The sequence below is a fragment of the Anguilla rostrata genome, chromosome 13 (genome assembly GCF_018555375.3).
Source record: "Anguilla rostrata isolate EN2019 chromosome 13, ASM1855537v3, whole genome shotgun sequence".
NCBI classification, from domain to species: domain Eukaryota; kingdom Metazoa; phylum Chordata; class Actinopteri; order Anguilliformes; family Anguillidae; genus Anguilla; species Anguilla rostrata.
This window is the reverse complement of record NC_057945.1, coordinates 5,382,713-5,409,448: the sequence shown is the minus strand read 5'-3', so window position 1 is coordinate 5,409,448 and position 26,736 is coordinate 5,382,713. Positions and strand designations below refer to the sequence as shown.

At 40.0% G+C, this 26,736-nt stretch overlaps 1 protein-coding gene and 1 long non-coding RNA gene across 3 annotated transcripts in view; one reads left to right on the top strand and one right to left on the bottom strand.

The window, feature by feature from the left end:
* Positions 1–1,045: 1,045 nt before the first annotated feature.
* Positions 1,046–5,487, bottom strand: LOC135238259 (uncharacterized). Its single transcript, XR_010325070.1, has 2 exons — positions 5,326–5,487; positions 1,046–1,714 (listed from the first exon to the last, which is right to left on the bottom strand). It is a non-coding gene; the product is annotated as an uncharacterized LOC135238259 (long non-coding RNA).
* A 2,225-nt stretch (positions 5,488–7,712) lies between these two features.
* The window catches only part of scn8ab (sodium channel, voltage gated, type VIII, alpha subunit b), a 94,361-nt gene continuing 75,337 nt past the window's right edge, over positions 7,713–26,736 (top strand). The window contains exons 1-2 of one of the 2 annotated variants that reach the window (XM_064304371.1): positions 7,713–7,854; positions 21,911–22,253. In XM_064304371.1, the coding sequence (XP_064160441.1) occupies positions 21,969–22,253 (285 nt within the window). In that variant the 5' untranslated portion in view covers positions 7,713–7,854; positions 21,911–21,968. Of the gene's footprint in view, positions 7,855–21,910; positions 22,254–26,736 lie in introns of those variants that run through there. The other variant, XM_064304370.1, reaches the window with a different exon arrangement.

The following is a 26,736-nucleotide window of genomic DNA, read 5'->3' as shown; positions in this document are numbered from 1 at the left end:
TACGCGTGCGGTGGGTGCCCGGCTTACTTCCGGGACTTCACAAGCTATCTAAGCTGAAGGCGTGCTTTTCATTCTATGGTGGGAGGGGCCAAGCAGTGCAGAACCCGGAAGTACGCATGTTAATCGCAGAAGAGCTACGGCCTAGGGACCAGCTATGGACATACATATTTACCTGGACCAGTGTTCCTGGATATAGATCTACCGTCCTGTAGGTTTTCACTCCAACCCAAGCAAAGCACACCTCATTTAACCGCTAGAGATTTTGTTCAGCTGCTAATATGTAGAGTCAGGTGTGCCAAATGGACAATAGACAAAATGTCACATTATGTGCTTTCGGCTAATTCCAGGAAAACATGAATGTCCACCAATATTGTATTTAAGGTAGGCTGCTTCCAGAGGTTAGCCATGGATAGCCTATTCAATAAATCTGTCTGCAGTATCGTAGTCTATTGTCAATAATGTAACAGTGACATTCTGGGGAGGCTAGACTTGCAATAGGTTGTATTTTTTTTTTTTTACCGTGGGCATCAAAGTTTCTCATTATTTTGGGGCCTATTAGCCAAGCAAGGCTTGTAAGCGGTTGGGACCTTCAGCGATACTCTAGGCTACAGTTGTATTAATACAATAAGTAAAATGAGCCAGTGATGTCAAGCAAGGAATGGCATTTACAGAGCTTTTTAACGCTACGCTATAAATAGGCCACGTCGTCACATTCAGTGGACCGGCCCAGATTTTACGTTGTCACTTTGGTCAAAGCGACGGTGGACAGCGTTGGCCTGACCACAGTGTGTCCGTCGACTTAACGTTGGCCAAATGGAACAAAAGCGTTAGGCAGTTTGTTTTAAGTTGATCTGTCAACTCTTTTCCAATGATACAATGTGGGTTTATACCCAATACCAACGTTTTCAATTTAGTTGAAATATACATTACATAGTGTACATTACATAATATACATTATGCGCCAACTGTTTGTTGTACAAACACATGTCAGGACTGGCGAGGGAATGGACCCAAATGCAGAGTAAAACCCCAAGAACACCAAAAGGAAAATTCACACAAAGATTTTAATAACAAAAACTCATGAACAAATGCAGGGAACTGAAAAATGCCACACAGGGCAAATCCCAAAAACTCAAAAGTTCTTCAAAAAAAGAAAACAGCAAAACAGACCTCGGGCGGGGCAGGAACTCACGGGTGGAAATACAGAGGCAGAAAAAACATGTGGAAACACACACGCGAAAACACAAGCAGAAACACAAGGAACCAGCACCCGAAGTCAGGGAAGAAAAGAACTTAAATAGACAAGACACTAACGAGACACAGGAGGGCACAATTCACAATCAGACCACAGAGGGAAGGGATAACTAGACACAACTGAAAAGCAATAATAGAATAATTGGAACCAATAATACAATTATCCAGGGAAAAGGAGCAGAACTACCGCCATCTGGTGGCCCAAAAGGAAAAAACAGAAAACAGGAACAGAAACCTGACATACATAATCTAACTAAACATGATTACCTGTGTAAAAGAAGCAAACGTGGTTCATTTGAGAAGGTAATTATGAATAACAAAGTGCACGTGCGTGCATGTACTCACACACACTCTCTCACAAACACACTCACACACACACTGAATTAAACATTGAATAAAAAGTGCACTCCTCCAGAATCCTGGCATTAATGCTCCAGTTGCTGATCAGTGCTGCGGTGTTCTGTTAAAGGAAAATGCATTTTAAGTTGATCAATTTCCATTACAAAATTCCGAGGTTTATAGAATGTGTTCTGGTGGGACCACTCTGACAAGCATTTGTAATGGTTGTTGGTTAACCAATGGCTTCCTTGTCAAATATATGCTATACACTTAAATCATAGTAATAGTAAAATCATAGCTTACCAAGTTTATCTGACATTACATTGCACTATAAGGTAGCCTCAGCAGTCCCTGCAGCTAAGATAATATTTAAAAAAACAACATACTATAAAGCGTAATCTTTAGCTAATAATGTCTAGCTAACAGTAGCTAGCCACCTTATGTCTGCTAGCTTATTCCTTGATCAGGAATAAATGGGTATAGATGATTGATGGATGGTTAACTATCTTAGTGAGGAGCTGTTTAGTTATTTAACATTTGAGCACAACACTGGTTAATGTTATGCTGCGTGAACAAAGCAGGCTGAAACCTATTTAGCCAACAAGCTAAATGATGTACCCCCTAAGGTAAACAGGCTGATATCGATACAATAGTTTTTTTCATCATGCTACATAGTCTAACAACACTTACATCCTCAGAAACACTCAGTCCTCAGAAAGTGTATGTGTAGACTCCCAGCCTATCTGGCCAAATGTTACTGTTAACAAAAGTTTCACTCTTTCAATTTGAAAAAAAAAATTATGTTTTTAAAGTGAGAAAAATGAACCAGAAACACAAGTTGACACACTTAGTACTTTAAATAATTTATGATCAAGTGTGCTGCCTGCTTTGTGATGGCCTACCAAGGTGATACACTTTTTCCCCTGTGTGGAGCCCACATCTTCTTTTGTTTACATGCAAGAAACTGGCCTATTGGCTGCCTGAGATGTGCTTGCCTTTTATTCATTGGCTGACAAGTGCGAAAATGCATCGTTCTGTGGAAACCATGAAGGAATATCCTTTATCTAATCCTTACATTACATTTATTTAGCAGAAGCTTTTATCCAAAACGACGTACAAAAGTGCATATGATTGTCATTGGAACAACTACAAAAACACAGGTTCGATAAGGTACGATACTCATTTCGTACAACTATTTATAGCCAAGAACACAGTTCAGTTCAGACAGTGAACATTTTTCTGACCTAACTTATGCCAAGTCAAACTAGGGGGAAGAACAAGCTACAATATAAGGGGGTACATGTAACATGCGTGCCATGATATGGGGATTTATAGTGGAATGATTCACAGAGTGGTGGCAGTTAGTCCAGGTATAGTCTGAAGAGATGAGTCTTCAGACCATGGCGGAAGATGGATAGTGAGGGAGAGGTTGAAGAGGGACAGGGAGTTCGTTCCACCACTGGGGAGCTAGGGTGAAGAAGCTCTGTGATCCCTTTACTCTGCTGCTGCAGAGTGGAGTGGTCGAGCAGGAATATAGAATCAAATCATGTCCTGTAAGTAGATAGGGGCCATCCTGTTGGCTGCAGTGTAGGTGAGAGTCAGGACGTTGAACCTGATCCTGGCAGCGACTGGGAGCCAGTGGAGTGATCGCAGCAGAGGAGTGACGTGGGAGAACTTGGGAAGGTTGAAGATGAGTCGGGCAGCAGCATTTTGAATCATCTGTAGATTTTATATGAATTGCATACTAAGTAATTTTGGGGTGCTGAGATCAGAGTTTTTTTTTATTGACCACCCACTCCCACCCCGGAGTAGGCTAAACATCTCCCGGTACCCCAGAAATTACTGCTCTGGAAAATTGTGTGTGCTCTGCTAAATCATATATGCTCTTTGTGTGTGCTCTGCTAAATCATACGTGCTCTTAGTGTGTGCTCAGCTAAATCATACGTGCTCTTTGTTTGTGCTCTGCTAAATCATACATGCTTTTTGCATTGGCTCTGTAAAATCATACGTGCTCTTTGTGTGTGCTCTGCTAAATCATACGTGCTCTCTGTGTGCCTAAACAGGCTGGCAAAGACAGATGAGGGGAGTTCCATGGCATTTATTCTGAAGCTTTAATTCCTGGATTTTGTAGTCTGTCTGTCTTGTTGTGTGCTGGTGCCAATGAATAAATATTTACACTGTGTTTTATAGTGTTCTTTGTGGTGGAGTTTGTAGTTGAGTAGTACAGAGGAATAGAGCCATCATGTGGTTAAGACAGGTTACTGGAATTTAAGTGTACCCAGGACCACAGCAAGGCAGAAAAATTCTGCAAAGTATACCTTTAACTCAGACAAATTAGTAGGTTTGTTTCAAGTCCTGGCACAGTGTCTCTATTGGGTTCAGTTCAGGACTTGGACTAGGCCAATCCAAAACTTTTTGTCCACCATTCAAATGTGGACTTGCTTTTGTGTTTTGGATCATTGGGATGTAATATGTGATTACACTTAGGCTTCAGATCATGGACAGATATTCTCTATACAAAAATATTCTCCTTAAGAATTTTCTGGTACAGAGCAGAATTCATGCTTCCTTCAATAATGGCGTGGCAAGTCGTCCAGGTCCTGAGGCAGCAAAGCATCCCCACACCATTACAATACCATCACCATATTTTACTGTTGGTATGATGTTCTTACTGTGAAATGCTGTATTTGATTTATGCCAGACATAAAGTGGACCCATGTAGTCCACATTCCACTTCTGACCCAAAGAACGTTATTCCAAAAGACTTGGCGAGCATCCAGATGGTTTTTTTTTTTTGTTTGTTTGTTTTGTTTTTTTAAGTGCAACGCAAATGTAAGACACCGAAAGCTCAAAGAAATAGTAACAATTGTTGTAGCTCAAGTCCGCGTCATCGCCAATTGTAAACCTTAAAAAAGACCGACATATCTGCGTTTATAGAAGGCGGTTTTTCCACGCACTCAGAATCTTTGTATCTGCGTTTAAAAAACGTAGGCTACTCTGGGAGGACCGAATCTGCTGATCCCGCGTCCACAATAAAAGTATGTAAAACTGGACATCCAGCAGTATGCAGGGAGACAGTGCAACCGAGAGGACTTCGTTGTGTATTTGCTGCAACAGCAATGCTTAAACGCGTTACTTGAGGTTCAGTCACTTCTTTTATACTGCATATGGAACCAGCACCATGACAAACTTTGACAAAATGTCCACTTTTACGACACTGTCGACATTTAACTGTCGCAGATTGTGATTCGGTTTCGCTTAGCCGTGTCGTCCACTGCTTAGAGGCGGTTGCATGCATGGATGTTAACAGCTTTGTCATTTCAGTTTGTAAAAGCTAACGTTCCTGAATGCGGTGGACTATTCGGTCTTTCGACAAGCTGGTCTCACATCAAGTCGCCAGCGAGCGGGCCAAAATCATAGTGCAGAAGGCGCTAGCGCAGCGAAACCACGCACTGTACTGTATATTCACTGGGCTGCTGGGGTCGCTGGTGGAATTTGCTCCTCTCTCAGGCAAAATGTTTACTTTCAGCACGAAAACGTCTCCGTGCAGCGGTGCACGAAACAGCAGTGGGGTGCAATAGCAATGGCGTGCAAAGCATTTGCTGAGCTTCGGCTCGTGCAATGGATGAGGACAGCACGTTTCCTCTTAATCGACATTCAAGTACCCACATCAGAAATAGCAATTGTGTGGTTATAAAACATATGAATCTATGTTCGTTTGGGCTCACTCACAGTTTGGACGATTGCGGGATGAGGTGAAATTCCGCGTAAATCCATCCATCCTCTCCATTATGTTGTGTATGAAAGTTAAGCAGCACAGATCGCAGTGGGTGGATTTTTTTTTTTTCTCAGAATCCACTTTGCAGTCTCAGCAAAGTAAAGTGGCCTTTCCTATCTGTCTTTTGCACTGAAATGTACAATACCATAACAGCGCCACCCACAGGTGCATATGTATCAGTATTTCAATACATCACAAATGTACGATGGGCATCATTCACAAGACTTTTCTTTAAAAAATCTTACTTCTCTTCGTAAGAAAAATTCCTGCGAAAAGCCGAACGTGGGACCCAAGAAACACGCGCAAACCAGATGAATGCTAATTGTTATTAAAAAAGGATGCACAAACACCCCAGCAATTCCAAAAAAAAAAAAAGCATGCCGACTTTAGGCCCCTGTGCAAACATCAGTCACTCATCACTCTGCAAATATATGGTCCTGTGTGGTCCCTAAAGATGCGCGCTCTCCTCAAAGCACAATTAGCCTAGTAATACAAAAGCAGCTAATATTCTAAGTGTTGGGTTTGACTGCAGGCACCGGGCTTTATGCGTCTTCATCAACCATTATCGCCATGAGTCACTCTTATCACTAAACGAAATGAATAACCTTGTTGGGAGCACGTTTAATTACCACAAACCAAAAAATAAGATTAGGTGTGAAAACAAGTTTAAACAAAATTCGAAGTTAATCATATAGGTTAGTTAATGCAATTCAAACCAATAGCCTATTTAGGCCAATAATTGTACCGTTAAACATTTCTTGTTAATATGAGGTCTGTAACCATTTAAATTGACTTTGCATGAATAAAAAGCATTCTAAATAGAGACCTTCTCTGCAATTGCGCCTTTACATTTGTCTCCGAACACTCATTGATTTTTAACATACCAAAGAACAAAGTCAGGTAAGAAAAAAAATGACGAATGCAGAAATGTTTGTGGAGACGCTATTAAACACAGTAAACGGTCAAATCAGACTGTACGCATGTTTCGTGAATGAGGCTCACTGTGTTTCTACATTCAAACTTCCACTATTGTTTGGGAGTATAATGTTGCCAGTATGAAACATTTAGAGACTGTAAATTAACCCAATCGTAATATTCCCAGAATGCATCTGTGGATGAAGTGATTGCTGTATGAGAAAATTTAGGCAATTAAAAAACTTTAGTTGGGTTCTTGAATGCTCTAATGATCGCATTATGTCATGACCCTGGTTATGGGGGGATTTTCCTTGCCTTTTGATTGGTCTGCCACATATGGCTAATCTTGGATGTAACTCCATCTCAGCCATGTCAGGGGATAGCCTGTTACAAACTGTGAAATGCTGGACGTAGAAATATAAAGAGGATGTGGGTAGAGATCATTTATAGTAACAGTCAAACTGCAGAAGTGAGGCGTTGTCACTTCTGCAGTAGTCCAATCTAGAAGTACAAAAAAAAAAAAAAAAAACAATGACCGTTTTTGCTAAATCTGCAGCATTTTGGTACATTCGTAAAGAAAGGGAAGGTTTGATCAGAATTTCTGGGCCAATTTGTGACAGGTTTTTATTTGTTTTACCATTGTAATACAAAGATCTTTCATAACCAATTTGGAGCTCCTAAACTAGGAGCAAAATTGTAATATTGCTTTGAAAAATTGTATATTTTAATCACTATAGTTTTAAGTACTAGAACTAATGTCAATTGTATCACAGCTCAAGAGCAGGGAATTAGAGATCTTTAATTATGCACCTGATTTCAGTGTTACATATATTTCTGAATCATCTGTATAGCAGTGACATTAACCCTTGGTTTATAGATAAAACCTCCAAATGCCAACAAAAGGGCCAAGACTGAACCATGCTGGATGTTATATTTTGGTTAAGTTAGAGGAGTCTTCACCTAGCTGCACAAATTAAAATCATCCTGGTACAGTATTTCAGGTTTTACTGCATCGAGTATATGGCACTATGTTGGGAAGAGTGCACTGTTGCCATTTTAACTGCCATTGTTGAAGAGAGCCACATAGAAACGTTGAAATAACTTTTTTTTTAAAAGCCTCTTTATGACTGAATCTTATTTGTAATCATTTCTTCCATTGTCCCTTTGAGTCTTGATTTACTGGATGACATGTGGACAATGCTCTTCTCGATGGTATGGGTTTGACTTCAATATTCTAAATATCACAGTCTCTACTATTGTTGCCACACGTGCAGTCCACAGTAAAGTAAACTTTATGATTCTAGGTCGCATTAATTATTGGCGTTAATATCGTCGCAATCGTTTTCCTACTGCTTCACCAACAAGGCAACGTTCCCTTGCTGTTTTTAAACGTGCATTTGACGACGCTCCCTAACATTTTGCTGAGAGTCATCAATTATGCAGGGTACCCGCACGCACTGGGAAGGAAGATAGCAGCAACAATATGGCGACAACCGCAGTTTCTCCTGAATCTTTTCGACATCTGCAGTTCAGCGACGCCTTTCTGGATTTCTGTTAACACTAAAAAAGTAAGTGGTCCTCTTCTGTTCTATTCGGCGGGTGATTTTTAGCAAATAGACTTCTTTTCGCGCTTGTCTACAACATATAAACTAATGCCGCAGAGCAGTTTTCGCTCCAACATCCTTTGCCTGCAATTGTGAATAGGCTGATTGCCAGAGCTTAAGCTGATACAGTATGCATCTGAAATGTCACTAAACAGACAGTTTGTGATTTTGTCCGCGGGATATAGAATTTGAATGTGTAGTTTCTGGAAAAATACTGAAATTAATTTCAATTTGGGTGTTGGCCTTACTTTGGGCAGAACGAAATTTGGATGTCTTGAAATGTGAAATATCCGGTGTAATGTAAATGTACCTTGGGACAGCCAGGTATGATGACATCAAACTTTTATGTAAATGACAACATAAAGAACAGTTGGCAACTTGAAAAGATTATAACCTGTGTGATGCTTGACAACATAATGCTGTGTTGCATCACAAAACCAGTAACGTGGTAATTTTGTTTCCCCTATACCCCCCCCCCCCTCCAAAAAAAAAAAAACCACCAATCACCCCTCCCCCTTCAATCACCTCCTCACCGTACTCATTAAGATTTTATTGCATGATATCAGTTAATTTCAGTTGTGGCATTGCGAAATTGGACCGCCACCCTCGCATCCGACATCCCCCGTCCACAGATTTAAAACATATACGTTTTTATTAAAGGGTCACAGTTGGAACTTGACGTAAACGCAGATGCGGGATGTAGGCATACTTGGCGGGTGTGGTACATACCCTCCAGTGGTGTTTGGCTAAATACAGTTATTTTTTAAAAAATCTAATTTTAAGTGGTAACATTGAGAAAACTGAGCGAGCGTTTGTGCGCAGTTTTCATTTCCTCAGTCCCGGACACAGAACCTTTAACGCTCGCATCCTTCACTGCAGTATTTCTGAAAGGCTGTGGCCGACACCGGAGCAGACGTGTGTAGGTAATCTGCAGATATATCCATGTACTAACTGACAGTGTACAGTATTATAAAGATGTATAATCTCGTTGTATGAGCATGGAAGTAGTTTATGTTCTCTGGAGATTTTGGGGGGGAAAACGGAGTATTCTTTTAAGAGTAGGTAGGTGGAAAGGCGAAAGGGGCATATCCATAATCCGGGACACTGGGGAATATAAACTTCAGTAATAATCAGAACTCAAGCCTATTACCCTGCATTTTACAGCAAGGTAGGCTACTGTTGCGTTGACTCAGGCTTGTCGATTATTTTTCCTTTTGGGCCAAGCAATGACTAACGCTGTGTGCGTGCATAACCACTGCATTCTCAATTCACTGCATTGTATAACTGAGCTAACAAGCACATAGTAGGCTATGGTTTCGTGGTAAATTCTGTGGGGGGTAGCAAGTTTATGTGATTGTCTATCCGCGTGCAAGTAAGCAGTTTTGCGCTCCGCATGTTTCTCGGTGCGTTTATTACGTAAACGCGTGTTGAAGAAAGAAGAAAATAGGGTGGGAAAAATGAATAGTTTTAGACTGTATAGAATTCCTACACACCCGAGTTCTGTTTTGAGAATAAATAAATTAATTAATTAATATAATCGGTGGGTTTACAGAACTTGCGGGGCCGCAGCCTTCGGTGTCCTTTCGTGTTTGCGGTTCTTCCGCGTTGGCGGAAGTGCCTGGAATCCTGACAGGTTCGGGCTTTGGGATGTTTAACTCTGTACAGTAAGTAGGGTTAAAGTGTTTAAGAAACTACTCGATCTTTAATCGGTTATTCCCTCAGCATCGTTTAAGGCACGGGTTTGGGAGTTGTGTCCGTAGCCTGCAGTTTACTTCATCCAGCTGCATTGCTTTCCCCGCTTTCCCTGCATAAATAATCGACCTCAGATGCGTTTATGCTCTCGCTTCCTCTCTGTCTCGAGACCAAGGCTCCCTGGTGTCAGAACTGCATTCTGTTTTTCTCTGAAACGCTATCCGGACAAGGGGTCGTGTAAGATATTACAGCGCGTGTATTTATTTCATGGAGTACATCTGGCGTGTTCGCTTACCTACGTCTGCTGATGCTCACTCTGTGTGGTGCTGAAACGGACAGCGCCAGTGATCTGAAAGATTCCGACGAATTCCACGCTGACGAATCGCTTGGTTAAAAAATGTAGTCTAGGTAATTCCATTACGAACCGAAGCCTTTATTTTTCATATTTTTCTGTCCATACACATGCATTTACCGTTCTGTCAACGGAAAATATTTTATTTAGTTTTTGTTTCTGAAATTACTTGGGGGTGGGGGGGATTAAAACAGTATTTACGCACTCTCCAAACATATTTCAAACATATGTCACCTTGCAAGTTTTAAACAAAAATTTGTTTTAAATATTTGTAATGTTAATAATTTTTTAATAGATTTTTTTTATTGAATGAGACTTTGATATTCACTATGTGCCAGCCAAATTAGGTCTCGTGATTATGCATTTATTTTAATTAAAAAAAAAAAAATACATTTTTATTTATTTATTTATTTAGTCTATTAAAAACAGACAGAGGCGTAGTTTCATATGATATCTGGCTATCCGTAATCTACTGGTGGAACAGGATGGAGCCGCATGATCACCAGCTATTGACTATTGATCGAGTTCTTGCTGACGTTGCTGAATTAATGTTTGAAATCAGGGGGAAAAAAGCAGAATCGATCGTTTATAGATCGATAGAGAGGTTTGTACAAAGAAAGGGAATGGAAAATGATCTGTCTTGTCCTGGGTAGCCCATTTAACGGTGAATAGAAAAGACGGACTTGTTTAATATAGATTTGATTTGTGAACATACCGTAGGCCTATACTGTTACAAACATTCTCGGAACGCAAGCAGGTATTCCTGGACGGACTGTTGATCTGCTTGGGAGATGAGTTACTGTAGAAAGGACATGCAACTTGTATCTTACTGCGGACTTGCGTGGAAGAATTTTATTTACTGTGTATTGTTTTCATGTATCTATCAGGTCGGGTTTTTTTTGACAACATTCTTTTATTTGAAGGAGAAACATACACATACTGTTTGTGAACTGCTTTGGCTTTGAGATTTATAATTATTGTTTGGACAAGCATTGCAATGTCTAAATTTATTTTTGGGAAGATTTGATGTCATGTTGTTATTTGTTAATTTATCATTTGTAATGTATAACTAAATGTTGTGTGTTAAGTTCTCTGTGATAATGTGTTGTAGGTTCTCTCCTTATAATCTTGGTCTGTGCAATTCTTGTCCATACACTCAAGCAGTGCATTTAATCGACATATGATTGTGTAGCCTAATATAAATTTAAATCACATTGTGTAGTGGAACACATACTGTATTGTCTAGTTTTTCAGTTTGTTTGATACCTAGGAAATATAGTTTAAAAATGTTTGTCTTATTTTGAATTCAGTTTGTGAATGGGATTTCTTAAAAGTGACTTGGGTGCATGTACACGAGGTGCTAGGGGACCCCCTCGGGTTGCTGGTTTTTGTTACAGTCAATATCTGGATCAATTATATTGTTGAGAACAGGCGTTCCAGTCTTTCAGAACGGTTTCCTTAAACCTCCAGCAATTGCGTGTAGGTTTGATATTTCAGTGACCAGCTGTCGACACTTTCAGAAGTTTGGATTTTAGTCATTTTACCTGTCAGTGTATCATTGAAACAATTTTCTTTGTTAAATGTAACCTCTGAAAAATCCTGGAATACAAACACGGTACGTCATTCTTCATAGAATCTGGAACCGGGCTGTTGTACCAAAATTAACAAAACTGCTGCTAGTCTCCAGCCACCATTGGATCTGTGTGTCTAAGGGCCTACAGCAGCCCAGCTCATGAATAAGTACTGCCCATTTATAACTTAAAGTGTGATGTCATGTTATCCTTTGTTACGGCTTTGCTTGTTTGCATGTTCACTCGTGTGCATGGCTGAATGCACAGTTATGTAGTTTTACTCAGAGAATGTGACTCAGCGGTTAAAAACCGTAAGCAGGAGGTTGTGGATTTGATTCTCATTTAGGGAACTATTTACCCTTGAAAAAGGTAAACTTAAATTTTGTCACTATCTGGTCGCATCAATGGATAACTTTCATAAAGAAAATCAAACAATCCCTGTAGCTCTAGACCGGTGGTACCCAACCTTGGTTCTGGGGACCCACTGTGTATTCTGGTTTTTGTTCCAACCAGAGTTGTAATCCCAGAATTTTAACAAGCTGTTAATTTTTCTTAATTAGTTGCTTTTCATGTTTAGAGGAATTATTTATCCTCTTAAGCCATTGTGTCAGAAATAGCTATAGATGGCACGGAGGCTAAAAATCCTTTCACATTATGTTTACTATGCTATATTGTAAACCGTTGCATAAACAAAATTGACAAAATTTTTAAACTGATCAAATTAGGTGAATCGGTAGTCTACTAATTAGGTTGCTCTACACATGTTTCAGTTTGGTCAGAATTGTTCACTTAAACTTGTTGAAACAGTAGAGGTTTGGCTCATTATCATTTGCATTTTCTTTGAATGTATCATTATCTACCAAATTTTTAGTTTCAGTGGCAATATGTCCACACTTTCACCAGTTAGAAGCCAGGTGATTCATCTCAGTCTTTAATTTGAGAATCAGTTCAATAACTTTGTTGCCTCTATTTATACAATTGTTTCCAATATAGCATAATTTGTACAACATGGATTTCAGACTGTTATTCTTCATGGAATGCTTAGCTATTTCTCACATAATGTGGCTTAAGAGGGTAAATAATCCCTCTAGACATAAAATCTAATTAAGAAAAATGAACAGCTTGTTAAATTTTGGGGATTCCAACCATGGTTGGAATGAAAACTCTCATGCACAGGGGGACCCCAGAATCGAGGTTGGGAACCACTGCTATAGATAAACCTGGGTCAGATACATGGGCGTGTTAGTTTTTGTATTTTAAAACAATTTTTCTGTTTATTTGAATAGTTTCAAATAAGGCACCCTAAAATAATTGATTCTGTTTGAAGTTTTAAAATGGTATTTGGGAAAAAAAATAGTATTTTATTTAAAAATAGTATTACGGAAGAATAAGAAAAGTATTTTCTTATTCTTCCGTAAAATAGTATTTCCATCTTCAAGAGTTTTCTTTCCAAATTAATTTCAAATATCCTCATATGTCCTACCCTAAAACCCCCATATAAGAGGGTTATGATATACCAGAGTGAACTTAACCATATGACTGTTGTGTTGGTATGTACTTCAAATGAGCTGGCTGATAACATTTAAAGTATTTTCAAGTACATCCAAAAAATCTAGATCTTTAAATGAAAATACTGGCTTTCTAAGTTTTACAGGAAAATGGCCACAGATCCTCGGCATCAGATGTCAGCTGATTGATGCAAAGGCTATGAGATGGGGTTGCTGTCCCCAGTTTCAAAGATTTTAAACCTGACAGTATTAACATGGTAAATGGTAAAATGGACTGCATTTATATAGCGCTTTTATCCAAAGCGTTTTACAATTGATGCCTCTCATTCGCCAGAGCAGTTAGGGGTTAGGTGTCTTGCTCAAGGACACTTCGACATGCCCAGGGCGGGGTTTGAACCGGCAACCCTCCGACTGCCAGACAATCGGTCTTACCTCCTGAGCTATGTCGCCCCATACACATGTCACCAACATACACCTTTACTTTTTTAAAGCAATTTTTATTGATATTGTCTTATTCTATAAGGGGTTTGGCAGGGGGTTCATCCACAGACAAATACAGAGCTAAATGACACAATATACAATAAATGAATAATAACATAGAGTATATGGTCATAACCAAGCAAATATACTATGATAATATCTATAAAGGAGTGCAAAAGGTTCTTTATGCAGTGTATAACATCAGACCATACAGTCAATGTGTTCACACTGGTTTAGTCTAACATTAGCTGTAGACTTTTCTAAAATAAATGTATCTACATAGTAATGTGACCAGGTGTCACTGGCTCTTGGCATGTACCACATTTCAAAGAATATGGTATACTCCACTTGGAAAATTGGGCTGTAAAGTTAAGCTTTGATACAAAAAGCTTTTTGTTTAATCTTTAGCCATATTAGCCAACCTAGTGTTATGGCAGGGAGGTTTAAGGAAAAGGGGAGAATGTGTTCGGAGGGTGGAACATTAGCCGGGTTATTACCAGGGAAGAGGTCGGGCTCTGTGTAGGGTGGAATATTAGTCGGGTTATTACCAGGGAAGAGGTCGGGCTCTGTGTAGGGTGGAATATTAGTCGGGTTATTACCAGGGAAGAGGTCGGGCTCTGTGTAGGGTGGAATATTAGTCGGGTTATTACCAGGGAAGAGGTCGGGCTCTGTGTAGGGTGGAATATTAGTCGGGTTATTACCAGGGAAGAGGTCGGGCTCTGTGTAGGGTGGAATATTAGCCGGGTTATTACCAGGGAAGAGGTCGGGCTCTTCTGTGGCAGTGCAGCTTCGCTGGTTCTCCTCCTCCAATTCCTCTGTCTCAGCATTTAAAATGGAAGCGATATTCCAGCTGTGTGTCTCGAGGGCTGGTGAAAGGCTGCAGGGGTATGCTGGCTGCATTCTGCAGAGCTAAACGTTCAGTATGAATGTTTAGAGTTCATTTAACTCTAACGGATTAAACATGAGCTCATTAGAGGAAAATGTTGTTTCTGTGCCAAGTGTATGTGCACCATTCTCATTGTCAGTTTCTGTCCGGATCCCCTCCATGTCCAGACTGGACTCTGTTTCTCTTAATTTCTAGTCTTCTGTGGGCTCTCCCCCAAATGCTCTGTTGTTAATTTTAAGGTCATCCAGTCATCTGACTTGCTTATTCACTGGATCCTTCCCACAATGCAATTCACAGTTTTCAGGGTAAGTAAGTTAAGGCTCAAACCCTGTGCACAAGGGCAGTGTTTTGTCTAATACTGCACCGGCTACATCTGGGTTGTTTTGACTGAAATAGGTCTTTTTTTATTGTTGTTCGATTTTGGAAATGGGAAATTGAGTTTATTTCATTGTATGGCAATCCAATGCGAAACTTCCTTATTTGTTGAGGCCTACAATGTTTACAGGCCTCTTTGTGAACTTTGCAAAGTGAATGAATGGATATTTGCCTCCCCTGCGGTCAGTGTGGTCAGTTTTGCATGCAGAGCCTAGCTTTCCCATGGTGCCAAGCTTTCCCATGGCGCTCTGTTTCTCCGCGACACCCCCCATCGTGATGATTGACAGCTGTACATTTCCTTTTGATATTTGGATACAGACCATTTCTAATGTGTGACACACTACCTAGGACACATGCAGGTGACACTTAAGACACTGAACAGATCTGACTGTCTGCCATAGCGAGGCCTCAGTCTAATTGTCGGTGGAAACTAAGGCATTGCCTAATGATATCAGTAACTGTCAAACTGTTAGTTTTAAATATGAGCTTAAGACAGTTTACTTCTTAGTATTTCATGCTTAAGTTGTCAGATATCCTTACCGTGCTTTGATATTGCGTGTATCTTAGCTTTATTATCAACAGCTGTGTGTTTAGTGTTTTTAATTCAGAAAAAATGCAGAGCAGCATTTATGAATTACAAAATATGATTATCATTTTAATAACTTTTTATCTATTTCAGCAAATAATGCCCATTTAATTACATTACTATTCTCAAGAGCTCCTGGTACATGTATACATGCATTAACTTCCCCACAAGACATGTTACCTAGTCATTCTTGGGGAACGTGTCTGTTCCAGGTGATGAAAATTGGAGAGATTTTTCAGTTTCACTGGCTGTTAAACTGGCCATATGTAGTGATTATGCTGGAGAATGCACATTCATTTGTTTCAGATGATGTCCTTTCCTACTTTTGATGCAATATTTGCTGTCCGTCTTATGCCTTCTAAACTATAGGACCATAGGCCTGCACTCATTTGGGGCCCTATTTGTACACCCTTATTATTTCCTGCTTGAACTTAAATTGAAGGTGTGCTTTTCTGTGAATGCCCTTGCTTAGTTTTAGCAAAAAATAACAATTTTATATAATCTATGTTTAATATGCGAGTAGTCAAGCTCTGAATACTTCTATATTGCGGATTCCTGACCTTGCCAAATTTATTCACATGAAAGTTCCGGACAGAAGCCAACAAGCAATCATTTGGAATACCTAATACGGATAAGTTCTAAATGTGAGTAATCATGTAATCATGTTTCTCTGTCCACTCCCACCTGTCCCCCTCGTATGTGTTCTGGGTGTAATAAGTTTTGTTATATCGCTTGTGCCAATAGTAGTCATTTTATTTGTTAAGAACTGTAGCCTACATGTTAGCCTGGCGGAGATTTGCAAGATTTTGGATTTGCCAGCTTGTATCCAGACTCTTTGACAAATGAAAAGTGGGATTTAGCAGTGGCCGGTGTTCACTGCAGAATTAACCTGTCATGATGAGACTGAAGCGAAAGAGAAAAAGGAGAAGAAAGAGAGACAGGCAGGCCCATGGTTCCCACTGAGCGGTAAACGTCAGCCTGACTCAAAGAAGCACCACTTTGCGTTCATAAAAACACGGCTCGCAAGATTAAAAATGTTTTTATTTACAAACATTTAGAATAAATTTTAAACACGTATGCCATTAATAGCTTATCAATACTGAACTGCAGCTAATATTTGAAATACATTTTTAACAGTAACAGTACACAAAAGAAGAAACAAAGTGAATAATTTTGAGTTAAGAAGTTCGGAGCAAGCATGCATTCTTATACGTAGCAAACAAATACTTGAGAATTAATTTTAAAATAATTTTTTAACGTCACAAACATTGCTTTTTAAGGTTTAAGTGTTTTAAATGGAATCTAACTAAAATCTAGGTTTTAGTTAGATTCAGTCAATATTTAACTGACTGTATAAAACAATAAAATTGTTTACAAATAACCTAACCTATGAAAACGTTGTGCTGGTGTTCCCTTGATTAGCGATAGCATTTTGTCTGGCATGAGTGACAGATCAGTTCAGCGACATTTTGAGGCTCGCATCTTTCATTTGATATGAAACCAGAATGCATCCAAACTGATGCTGCGGCACTTGGCTTAGACACAAGATCGTCCATTGTATAAACTAATTCTGCACATTGAAGTTAAAGAATATTTTGGTTTAAGTGTCCTCTATGCAAAACCATTTTTAAACAACTTCATTAAAAAAAAAAAAATCAACACATCGCAGGCATGCTGATATTCACTAATAAACAATTGGAAATTTTGTTTTAGCCCATGGCAATATAAATGAGTTGAATACATAAAGTAAAATCAGCTTACACAAATGAATGAAAAATATATATTATTTGATAACGTTAACAATAGCTTATTTAGAACATATATTGTGGCCATTTGTTACGGTGGTAACCAGTAAAACCAAATACCAGCACAGTCCAATTTCCTACCTGATTTGGAGAAGTATTGAAATCTACAGCTCATTATCCTAGCTAAATCGCTGGTTATCCATGCAGCGTACAGCAAAGAACGAGGGCTTCATAGACAGTTGTGACACTTTCTGGGGGAAGGCCTGGCGGTGCAGTGCTCTGCTATCCAGTACCAGAGCTCGTAGTCTGAATTCTCGTAAATGACTCAGCAGAGCTAAGGCCAGGCGGCAGCCATTTTGTTCCACACAAATGTCTGTTAACTCCTCGAAAAGCCGTTAACTAGGCTTACCTCTGTTGAGGCCAGTTACCAAATTAACTTTGAACTTTCAGCCTTGTTGCCGTGGCATTTGCCACAGTTTAATTAGTATCAAAAAGGACATATTGCTTCTTCTTTCTGTTATGATACTACTCTGAAATTTGGATTTATAAATATAAGATGAGTAGTTAATGGTCAATTAACTTTTTATGGAGATTAGGGATAAAATCTTGCTGTATTATTATTTACTGAAAATTGGCTTCAAGTGGAAGAGAATTTTGATTTAAATGAGTCCTCCTTTTCTGGGTACTTCTATAGTAAAAATTCTCGTCTGTCTAAAAAAAGTCACCAAAGTCTGCTCTCTTTGCTCCACTTAAAAACCAAAGTATAAATTAGATTATTTTGAAGTTCTAGTCATGATTTGCTCTAGTCAGATACTGGTAAAGACGGCTTCTTTTCCATTTCTCAGCCTATTTTCCTAATAACAATTAATTTCCTAATTTCCAGTTCATACTCTGGCTTTATTTGTGAATTAGCTGAATTTCTTTCTCAACTAGCTGGAAGTTATGACAAAGTTGAGGTATCAGGTTACTTTAACCTCCTCTTTGAAAATGCAAATGACTATGTTACACCTGTGTTGTGACTATTTTACGCAAAATGGTACATTATCGTAGTCATATTTTAAATTTTGTTTTGAAGTTTTGGCATTGATGTTGGTGAAATCTACCCACCTAATCCTTTGCTTTCTTGCCATTTTTTCATTACACAACAAATAAATTTTCCTTTAAAAACTGAATCAAGAGAACAGAGGTAGAGAATCCAGGTTCAGAAAGTAAAAGTCCTCCCCTGTATTTTGTTCCATTCACCTGGTTATTGGCACAGTTCTTCAGCCAGGAGGCAGAACCTATTAGTGAAATCAGCTGACTGAGTCCATGGATGCAAGAAGTGCATCAGAGGACCTTTACTTTCTGACCCCTGGACTTTCCACATCTGCAAGAGGCAGGGCAGGACTTTTTAGTCAGCCCTATTAGTAAAGATGTGATTGGGATTTGAATGCTTTGGTGTGCTGCTCTGTGCTGTTTTGGGGTGTTGTCCATCCTAGATCGCTCTCACGTTTGTGCACCCTACAACTTTTAGATATGCTGCCTTTGCTGAGCATCCGAAGGCTTTTACATTTTACAATCACACCTCTGCTCGTGCAGTGCTTGACATGGTGATTATCTAGTTCCTAATCCAGTTTCATCTCTGTTCTCCTCCTTGGGTCATCTGTCCCACTGAGTTCACAGCCTGATCCAGTCCCAGCTTTCTCCTGGTTCAAGCCCAAGCCATGATGAACCTGGAGGTCTAGCTGCATGGCCTTGCCCCTCCATATCTGAATATTAATGTGTATTTCTGTGCTTGGAATTTCTGTTTTACCTGCTAGTTTAATACCTGAGGTTATAATCTGCTAAACCACTCTGTGAAATCGCTCTGATTCCCTGTTACTTGTCTACTACCATTCTGCTAATTCTTAGCTATTGACACCAGGCATATCAATGTAGAATTGACTCCCCCTCTATGTCTGGGTTCTTCCAGAGATTTCTTCCTACTGGAAGATTTTGCTAGCCACTGTTTTAGTTTTGTTTTTCAGTTTTACCTTGCTGAATTTTTTGGGGGGTTCAGGGTGGTCTTGGCTATTTTTTTCCTATTTCCTTTTTCTATAAAGGATCTGTGACAGTATCTTCTCTGTTGAAAGTGCTATACAAATAAAATAGAATTGAGTAGGATTGTGTTTGTGGGCCGTGTTAGTGGTGTTCAAATTTAACTGTTTTTCCGTTTCCCAGATGTCAGAGTCACAAAGGTGGTAGCACTATCCACACTGTGTACAGTTTCATCCCTGCTAGCTAAAGTTGTGGAAAGTTGGGAAGACATTGTTTTCTACACTGTAAATTATTTCTGTAGTTTTCACCTTCCAGCATGTCACAGTGCATCTTGCGTCTTTATCACGAGTTAAAATAAAAACAGCAAAACAAGATCTTAGTTGTTTTAAGAGGCAGCTACATTCGGAATTATAACGTAATTGTCTGCTGGGCGCACAGCAGATGGATAAATGGTTATTTGATAGTTCCGAATATGCATCAGTATACCGCATGGACATCATTAACATTAGCTAACTGGTAATGTTATGTAGGCTGTATATCATAGCACTGTTCACTCACATAACTTATATCTCTAATGACTAGTTAACCTAACAATTTTGCATTAGATTAACCACAAATGGTGTATTATTAACTGTTCTGTAGCTGAAGCTAGCGACCAGCTGTGGGGGAAAATAAATGCTAGGCATTTGTGCTATGGTGTATAATGTAGCTTGTACAATATGTGATCACACTATATATTGGATAAGTGTGCATTCACTACCTAACTTACCTAGCCAGCTAACTCACTGTTTAGAAGACTATTTTTATTTTTTGTCAAACAGACTCAGAAAAAACAACTGTGGCAGTAAAATATTTTAAGCAAGTGAAACGCAGGACAGGTAACTGACTTTACTAGGCAAGAACATTACACTTTTTGGTGCTGAAAAACTAATTGGTTGCAGTGTGTTTTTGGGTCCTGCTGCAAGGTGAAGTGGCGTCCAATTATTTTTGAGGCATTTGGGTGAATTTGAGTGGATAAGATGTTTCTGTACACTTCAGAATTCCTCCCGCAGTCCTATCATCAATGAGCCAGTTCCAGTGGCAGCCTTCTATGTCCAGGCCATAACACTACCTCCACCACGTTTCACAAATGAAGGGGGTGCTATGGATCATGAGCTGTTCCTTTCTTTCCCCACACTTTTCTCTTTCCATCACTTTGGTACAGGTTAATACTCATCTGTCCATAAGAGTTTGTACCAGAATATAGTTTTATTTTATTTATTTTTTTTAATCTTAGCAAACTCTAAACTGGCCATTCTGTTCTTGGACCTTACCAGTGGCTTGTGGTGAACCCTCTAAGGTTCTGCTGGTGTAGTTTCTTATGCAAGTTTTTGACCTATCTGTGACTACAAACTGGAGAGTGTTCTTGATCTATTCCACAGTGTAAGGGGGATCTTTCTTCACAATTGAAAGTACTTCGGTCATGCACTACCATGGTCTTCCGTGGTCCACCAGGTCATTAGCTATTGCTGAACTCACCAGTGCATTCCTGCTGCTTATCGATTTATAAAACAGTTGATTTTGACACACCCAATGTTTTGGCTATGTCTCTGATCGATTTATTAAGATTTTTCAACCATATGATGGCCTGCTTTACTGGCAATGACACTTACTTGGCCATCATGTTCAACAGCAATAGACTCTAGATGCAAATTCCACACCAAGAATCAACTGTAGACCTTTTATTGTCTTTATTATGCATGAACTAAGGACCCAAAGACACACAGCTGGCCACGGAACAGCTGAGCAGCCAATTGTCCAACTAGTTTTGCTCCCCTAAAATTGGTGGACTGTGTATAAAAAGGGCTGTAATTCCTACAAGGATCATCTGATAAGGATGTAAATGACCTCAAATTGAAGCTGAGAGTCACCTTAACCTCATATTCATTTTCAATCCAAATTTGCTGGAGCACTGGCCAAAACAACAAAAATCATGGACTGCACTGTATCGATATACACACACAGGGGTAGTTACAATTAACACTTAAGATGCTCATATATACATTCCTTTCTGTGCGTTCGTGTGTGTTTGTGTGCTTTTGCGTGGGTGGGCGTATGAAGGCTTTAATGCCAGCTTGCCCTCCATTTTGGCTCATGCATGTCTGCTCACTGAAGCTGCTTTCCTGGTGGAGCTAGAATGTTCCACAGGCATACATGAAACCGCTGTGGCTCAGCGCGAATGGGAGAATCTCTTTATCCGTTCAGTTCAGGTCTTTCTCCTGAAACGTTCTCCAATGAAAGCGATCATGGTGCTCATGTACAACCTGTGCAGGACTTTATCTTTATCAAAAGAAGTCAGATTCATATCTGCTGTGCTAGGAATGACAGTGGGGTCTATGAACCTTTAGCTGTTCCCTTGAGTGCTGTCACAGCATGTATGTATATCTGAATGTCCGTGTATGTTATATATGCCAATATATGTTATGCAATCACGTACAGAATCAATTTTGATCAAGACATCATATACATAGCATGCATATCCTGCAAAGCAAACTATGCGTATACCATTTTAATTGTTGTTCACATTTTTTGCAACACATTTTATAAATTCATTAAAAAATTTTAAATTTTTTGCTGTATATTACAATCCATGTAATGGATTCAATATATATTCCATTATGATGAAGGAAATAAAAACAGGCTTCGTCGAGGACAGCGTCACTGTGATTCAGCTCCATAAAGCAGGCATGTTTGTAACTTGTCTAATACAACATCTCCTCTTCTCTCCTCTCTTTTCCTCTCCTCCTCTCCTCTCCCCTCCTCTCCTCAGAAGCTGGGCTGTCCTGGATGGCACTTAACTAAAGGAATAGCTGCTGCAGGATGAAAACATGGCCGCTCCCCTTATCGCACCGCCAGGCCCTGACAGCTTCAAGAAGTTCACCCCAGAATCTCTGGCCAACATTGAGAAGCGCATCGCCGAGGATAAGAAGAACAAGAAGAAGCAGCGGCCCAAGTCCGACAGCAGCCACCGGGACGAGGATGAGGACAACAAGGCCAAGCCCAACTCCGACCTGGAGGCTGGCCGGAGCCTGCCCTTCATCTACGGGGACATTCCCAAGGGCCTGGTGGCGGTGCCGCTGGAGGATATGGACCCTTACTATTTAAATGAGAAAGTGAGTGATGCCCCTGAACGCCGCCTCTCCCTTCCTCTTTCCTCTACCCCCACAGAGCAGAGCCCCCGCCTGCAGCCCAAAAGCCAGCAGAACTTTACAGCCTCGTTCTTCCTCTAACCAGCAAGGATGGGAGCAGCAGGACCCTCTCGGAGGGGGGGGGAATTAGAGGGGGGTGGCTCTCTCTATACACCCTGAAAAGCCCTACATTTAACCTACCTACCCCATGAACCATGTTGCATAGTGGTGTATAAAACACAATGTATGTATGCTTATGTCGTCACTGCAAATCAGAAGCAACTGCCGACTGTCCTCCACATGAGCGGGGGCACATTTGGCCAGAGGTACCTGTCACGGGGTTTGTGGGTAGAGGGCAGGAAAACCAGTTTGACGAGGGAACATGCGGCCATGTTGGGCGTGTGTTTTGGAAGGTTGTGAGGAGTCTGCCGTGGGTTGAACCATGTGAGGTCATTAGTTTATAACCACAGTTTATAACCTGTTTATGAGTCGTTGTGATGTTTCTGGGTACACACTGAATTAAGGTGCCCGTAAACCACAACTGTAGCATTCACTTTGAATGAAGACCATGGGAAGATAGCGTATGTAAGAGAGGGTGCTGCATTAGGGCATATCAGTGCCTCCTGTATTAATTTCAATTCAGTTTTATTTGAATTGCACTTTGACGGAGACACTGTCACAAAGGTCCTGTACAGAAAAATGAGAAATGATCAAATTGAGCATGATCAGGCCTTAAACTGCGAAAAAAAAAAAAACATTAGTGGTTATCTGCAAAACTCATTGACTCTTAGCGAAACTATCCAGACAGACAGCACTTCAAGTAAGCAAAAATATTGCTTTATTTTATTTTTGGGTGAACTGCTTTTGGGACGTTTTTTTATGTAGACCTGAAAGGAGAGATGTGATGCCCTAGTCACACCAAGGTTTTTAACAACTGTATTAGCTGTGACAATGAAGCTATGTAAATTTATAGAAAAATGTAAGAACCTATCTCTTGGATTCTTGGGGTCTACTGCTAATAATGATCCAATAATAGGACATTTTGGGTTATCCAGTACTTTCGGTCTCTATCTTCAGTCATAGACAGGTCGCTAGTTAGGCAAGTTGGCCAACTTTGTTTAACGGATATGGGTGTTGACAGAGTTGTGCAGCTATCTGAATAGCAGCGGTAGTTAACTCCATGTCTGCTTATAATGTCTCCCAGGGGTAGCACATACAGAGAAAAGAGGAAGAGACCCAGTACACATCTTTGTGGTACTCCATAGCTTACACACAAGCACTCGAGATGACCCATTATTTACCCTACAAACTGATCAGAAACATAAGATTTAAGAGTCTGTCCAGTGAGACCCAACTGATTTTTTAACTATTTATTTTGTTTTTATTCTTTATTATTATTTAATTTACGTGTGAAAGAGAATATGGTATTCCGTTGTGTCAAAGGCAGCACTTATGCCAAGCAGGAAGTAAGAAGTTCTGTGTTCCATCCATGTCAGCTCCTGAATCAATAAGTGATAATCCATCTCAAGTGTTAATTGATCTTAAGTAGGCATTTTTAATGTCTGTTGAGGTATACACACACACACACACACACACATATATACAGTGCCCTCCATAATGTTTGGGATAAAGGCATATTTTTTCTTAATTTGGCCTCATATTGTATTGGATTTGAAATTAAATAATTCCCATGTGGTTAAAGTGCAGATTCTCAGCTTTTATTGAAGGGTACTGTAGCATTCGGTCCGCCTGAGAGGTGGATTGGTCTCAGCTGAGCTGGCTGGTGGAGAGAGCACACGCACCTGGGTTGCGTTAGGTAAGCAGCCCAGGTGCTTAAAGGTGTGCTGCTCTCCACCAGCCAGCACAGCCGAGACCAATCCGCCTCTCTGACGGACCGAATGTCACAGGTACTTTTATAAATTTTGGTTTCACCGTGTAGAAATTACAGCATATATATATATATATATATATATATATAGTATTATTTTGTCGCATATCCTTTGCATGCAATGACTGCTTGAAGTTTCATGGGCACTGAGTATCTTCTCTGGCGATGCTCTACTAGACCTGTACTGTAGCCATCTTTTGCTCCTGCTTGTTTTGGGGGCTAGTTGCCTTAAGTTTTCTCTTCAGGATTCAGGAAATTCATGTTCAGTTGGATCCAGATCAGGTGATTGACTTGACCAGTGAAGTTGCTTTAGCAGTATGTTTGTGATCATTGACTTTCTATAAGATGAAGCGCCATCCAATGAGTTTGGCAGCATTTGCTTGAACTTGTGAAGATAAGATGTTCCTGTACACTTCAAAATTAATTCTGCTGCTGCTGTCTGCAGTCGTATCATCAATGAAGACAAGTGAGCTAGTACCTGTGACAGTCGCACATGCCCAAACCATAGCACTATGTTTCAAAGGTGAGATGGTTTACTTTGAATCTTGGGCAGTTCCTTGCCATCACCCTGATACAAATGAATTTTAGTCTTATCTGTCCACAAGACTTTTTTCATAAGTAATGGAGGCTCTTTTAGGTACTACTTAGCAAACTGTAACCTGGCCATCCTGTTTTTGCAGCTAACTAGTGGTTTGCATCTTCCAGTGTAGCCTCTGTAGTTTCGTTCATGAAGTCTTCTGTGCACAGTAGTCACCGATAGGCATTTTTCTTATGTTTTTCTCTCGTTATGGTGGGAATTCTTCGGTCAACACTTACTGTAGAGGTCTTTTTTGGCCTACCAGACCCTTTGCAATTACTGAGCTCACCAGTGCTCTTTCCTGTAAATGATGTTTCAAACAGTTGATTTTGGCAAGCTTAAGGTTTGGCTTGACTGTTTTTCTCAGCTTCATAATGGCTTCATTGACTTTCACTGACAGAGCTCTGGTCCTCATATTGAAAAACATGAGTAACAGACTCCTAAGGCACTCAAAAGCCTAGAATAAAGTCTAGACACTGAAAGCTGTCATACTTGCACAATTTGACCCACCTGACTAATCCGAAACACTATTACAGCCATTTGTCCCAAACATTATGGTGGCCTGCAATGGGGGGACTATGTACTAACAGTACTGTAATTTCTACATGGTGAAACCAGAATGAAAAGCTGAGAATATGCACTTACGCACATGTGAATTGTTTGATCACAAATGTAAAATTGTGGAGTACAGAGCCAAATTAAGAAAAAAATGTGTATTTTTCGCAAAAATTGAGGGCACTCTATGTGATATCTCAACAAAAAACTAATTTTCAACGTACAAAAATGCCAAGAAATAATGAAACGGTACACATTAAGCATCCACACAATAATTAAGCCTGGGTGTTTGTCACAGAAGAAAAGTATTGTCTAAAGTCACAGAGCAGTCACAGCAAAGCTGAAAAAGAGGCAGAATTCACAGAATGTTTAAAACAAATTAGTTTATTGGATTAACCAGTAGATCTCATGCACAGCAGTGGAAAATGATTGAAATAATGTGTAAATGTAGTGACAGTAACAAGTGCTTGAAGTTAACAAATCAGTGCGCATTGATAGACTGTTGCATTTTATCAGTTTTGTCCATCACGGAAAGAACATGCTTTTTGCCTTTAACAGAAAATTGTTAGAAACAGGGTTACTGTGTGCTAATTTTTAGAAGTTAGATTTGGCCCGTGTTGTAGTAGCCTACATTGCAGGCTTGAGTCTTTGATTGAATGCCTGTTATAAATGGCAACATTAATGTGGCTACAGGATGAGGACTGCTCAACATTAACACAAGGGCCATCAAACATGTCATTTCATGCCACTCAACCTTTTGTCTTCAAGCTGGCAGTCTTTCACCTCCTTCATACTAAAGGTTGTCATGTGACAGACTTCCCCGTCCTTTCCTCATGAAGGTCATGTGACACTGTCCCAACTCCCTATTTCATAAAGGTCATGTGACAAACTGCCCCCCCTCCCTCATAAAGGTCATGTGACAGACTGACCGACCTTCCTCCCTCATGAAGGTTGTCATGTGACAGACTGTCTCCCCCTCCCTCATAAAGGTTGTGATGTGACAGGCTGCCCCCCCCCCCCCCCATTAAGGTTGTCATGTTACAGACTGCCCCTCCCCATTTAAGGTTGCCATGTGACAGTCTGTCTCACTCTCTCTATCTTTCACAAATTCACTGACTCAGCTGCTCAGATATTGAACACCGAAAGACTCAACATGACACCTTAATGTTCTGGGCAGCTCCACGTTTCTCTGGGCTGATTTCTACCACATTTGTTTTCACATTTCACGTCATTGCACCTCCGCTTCTCACCCAATTTAGTGTGTTGCAACAAAAAAAGGATAAGAAATCTAATTATGAGTGTCTGAAGAGATAAACCAGGATTCAGTCAACATTTGTCAAGTCTTTTTTTCTTCAAAAAACTGTTTGGTGAGTTAAGTAATCACCAGTATTAATTGGCCAAACTGTGTTTGTGAAGAAAAAAAACATTTAATTTGTATTTATTTGTAA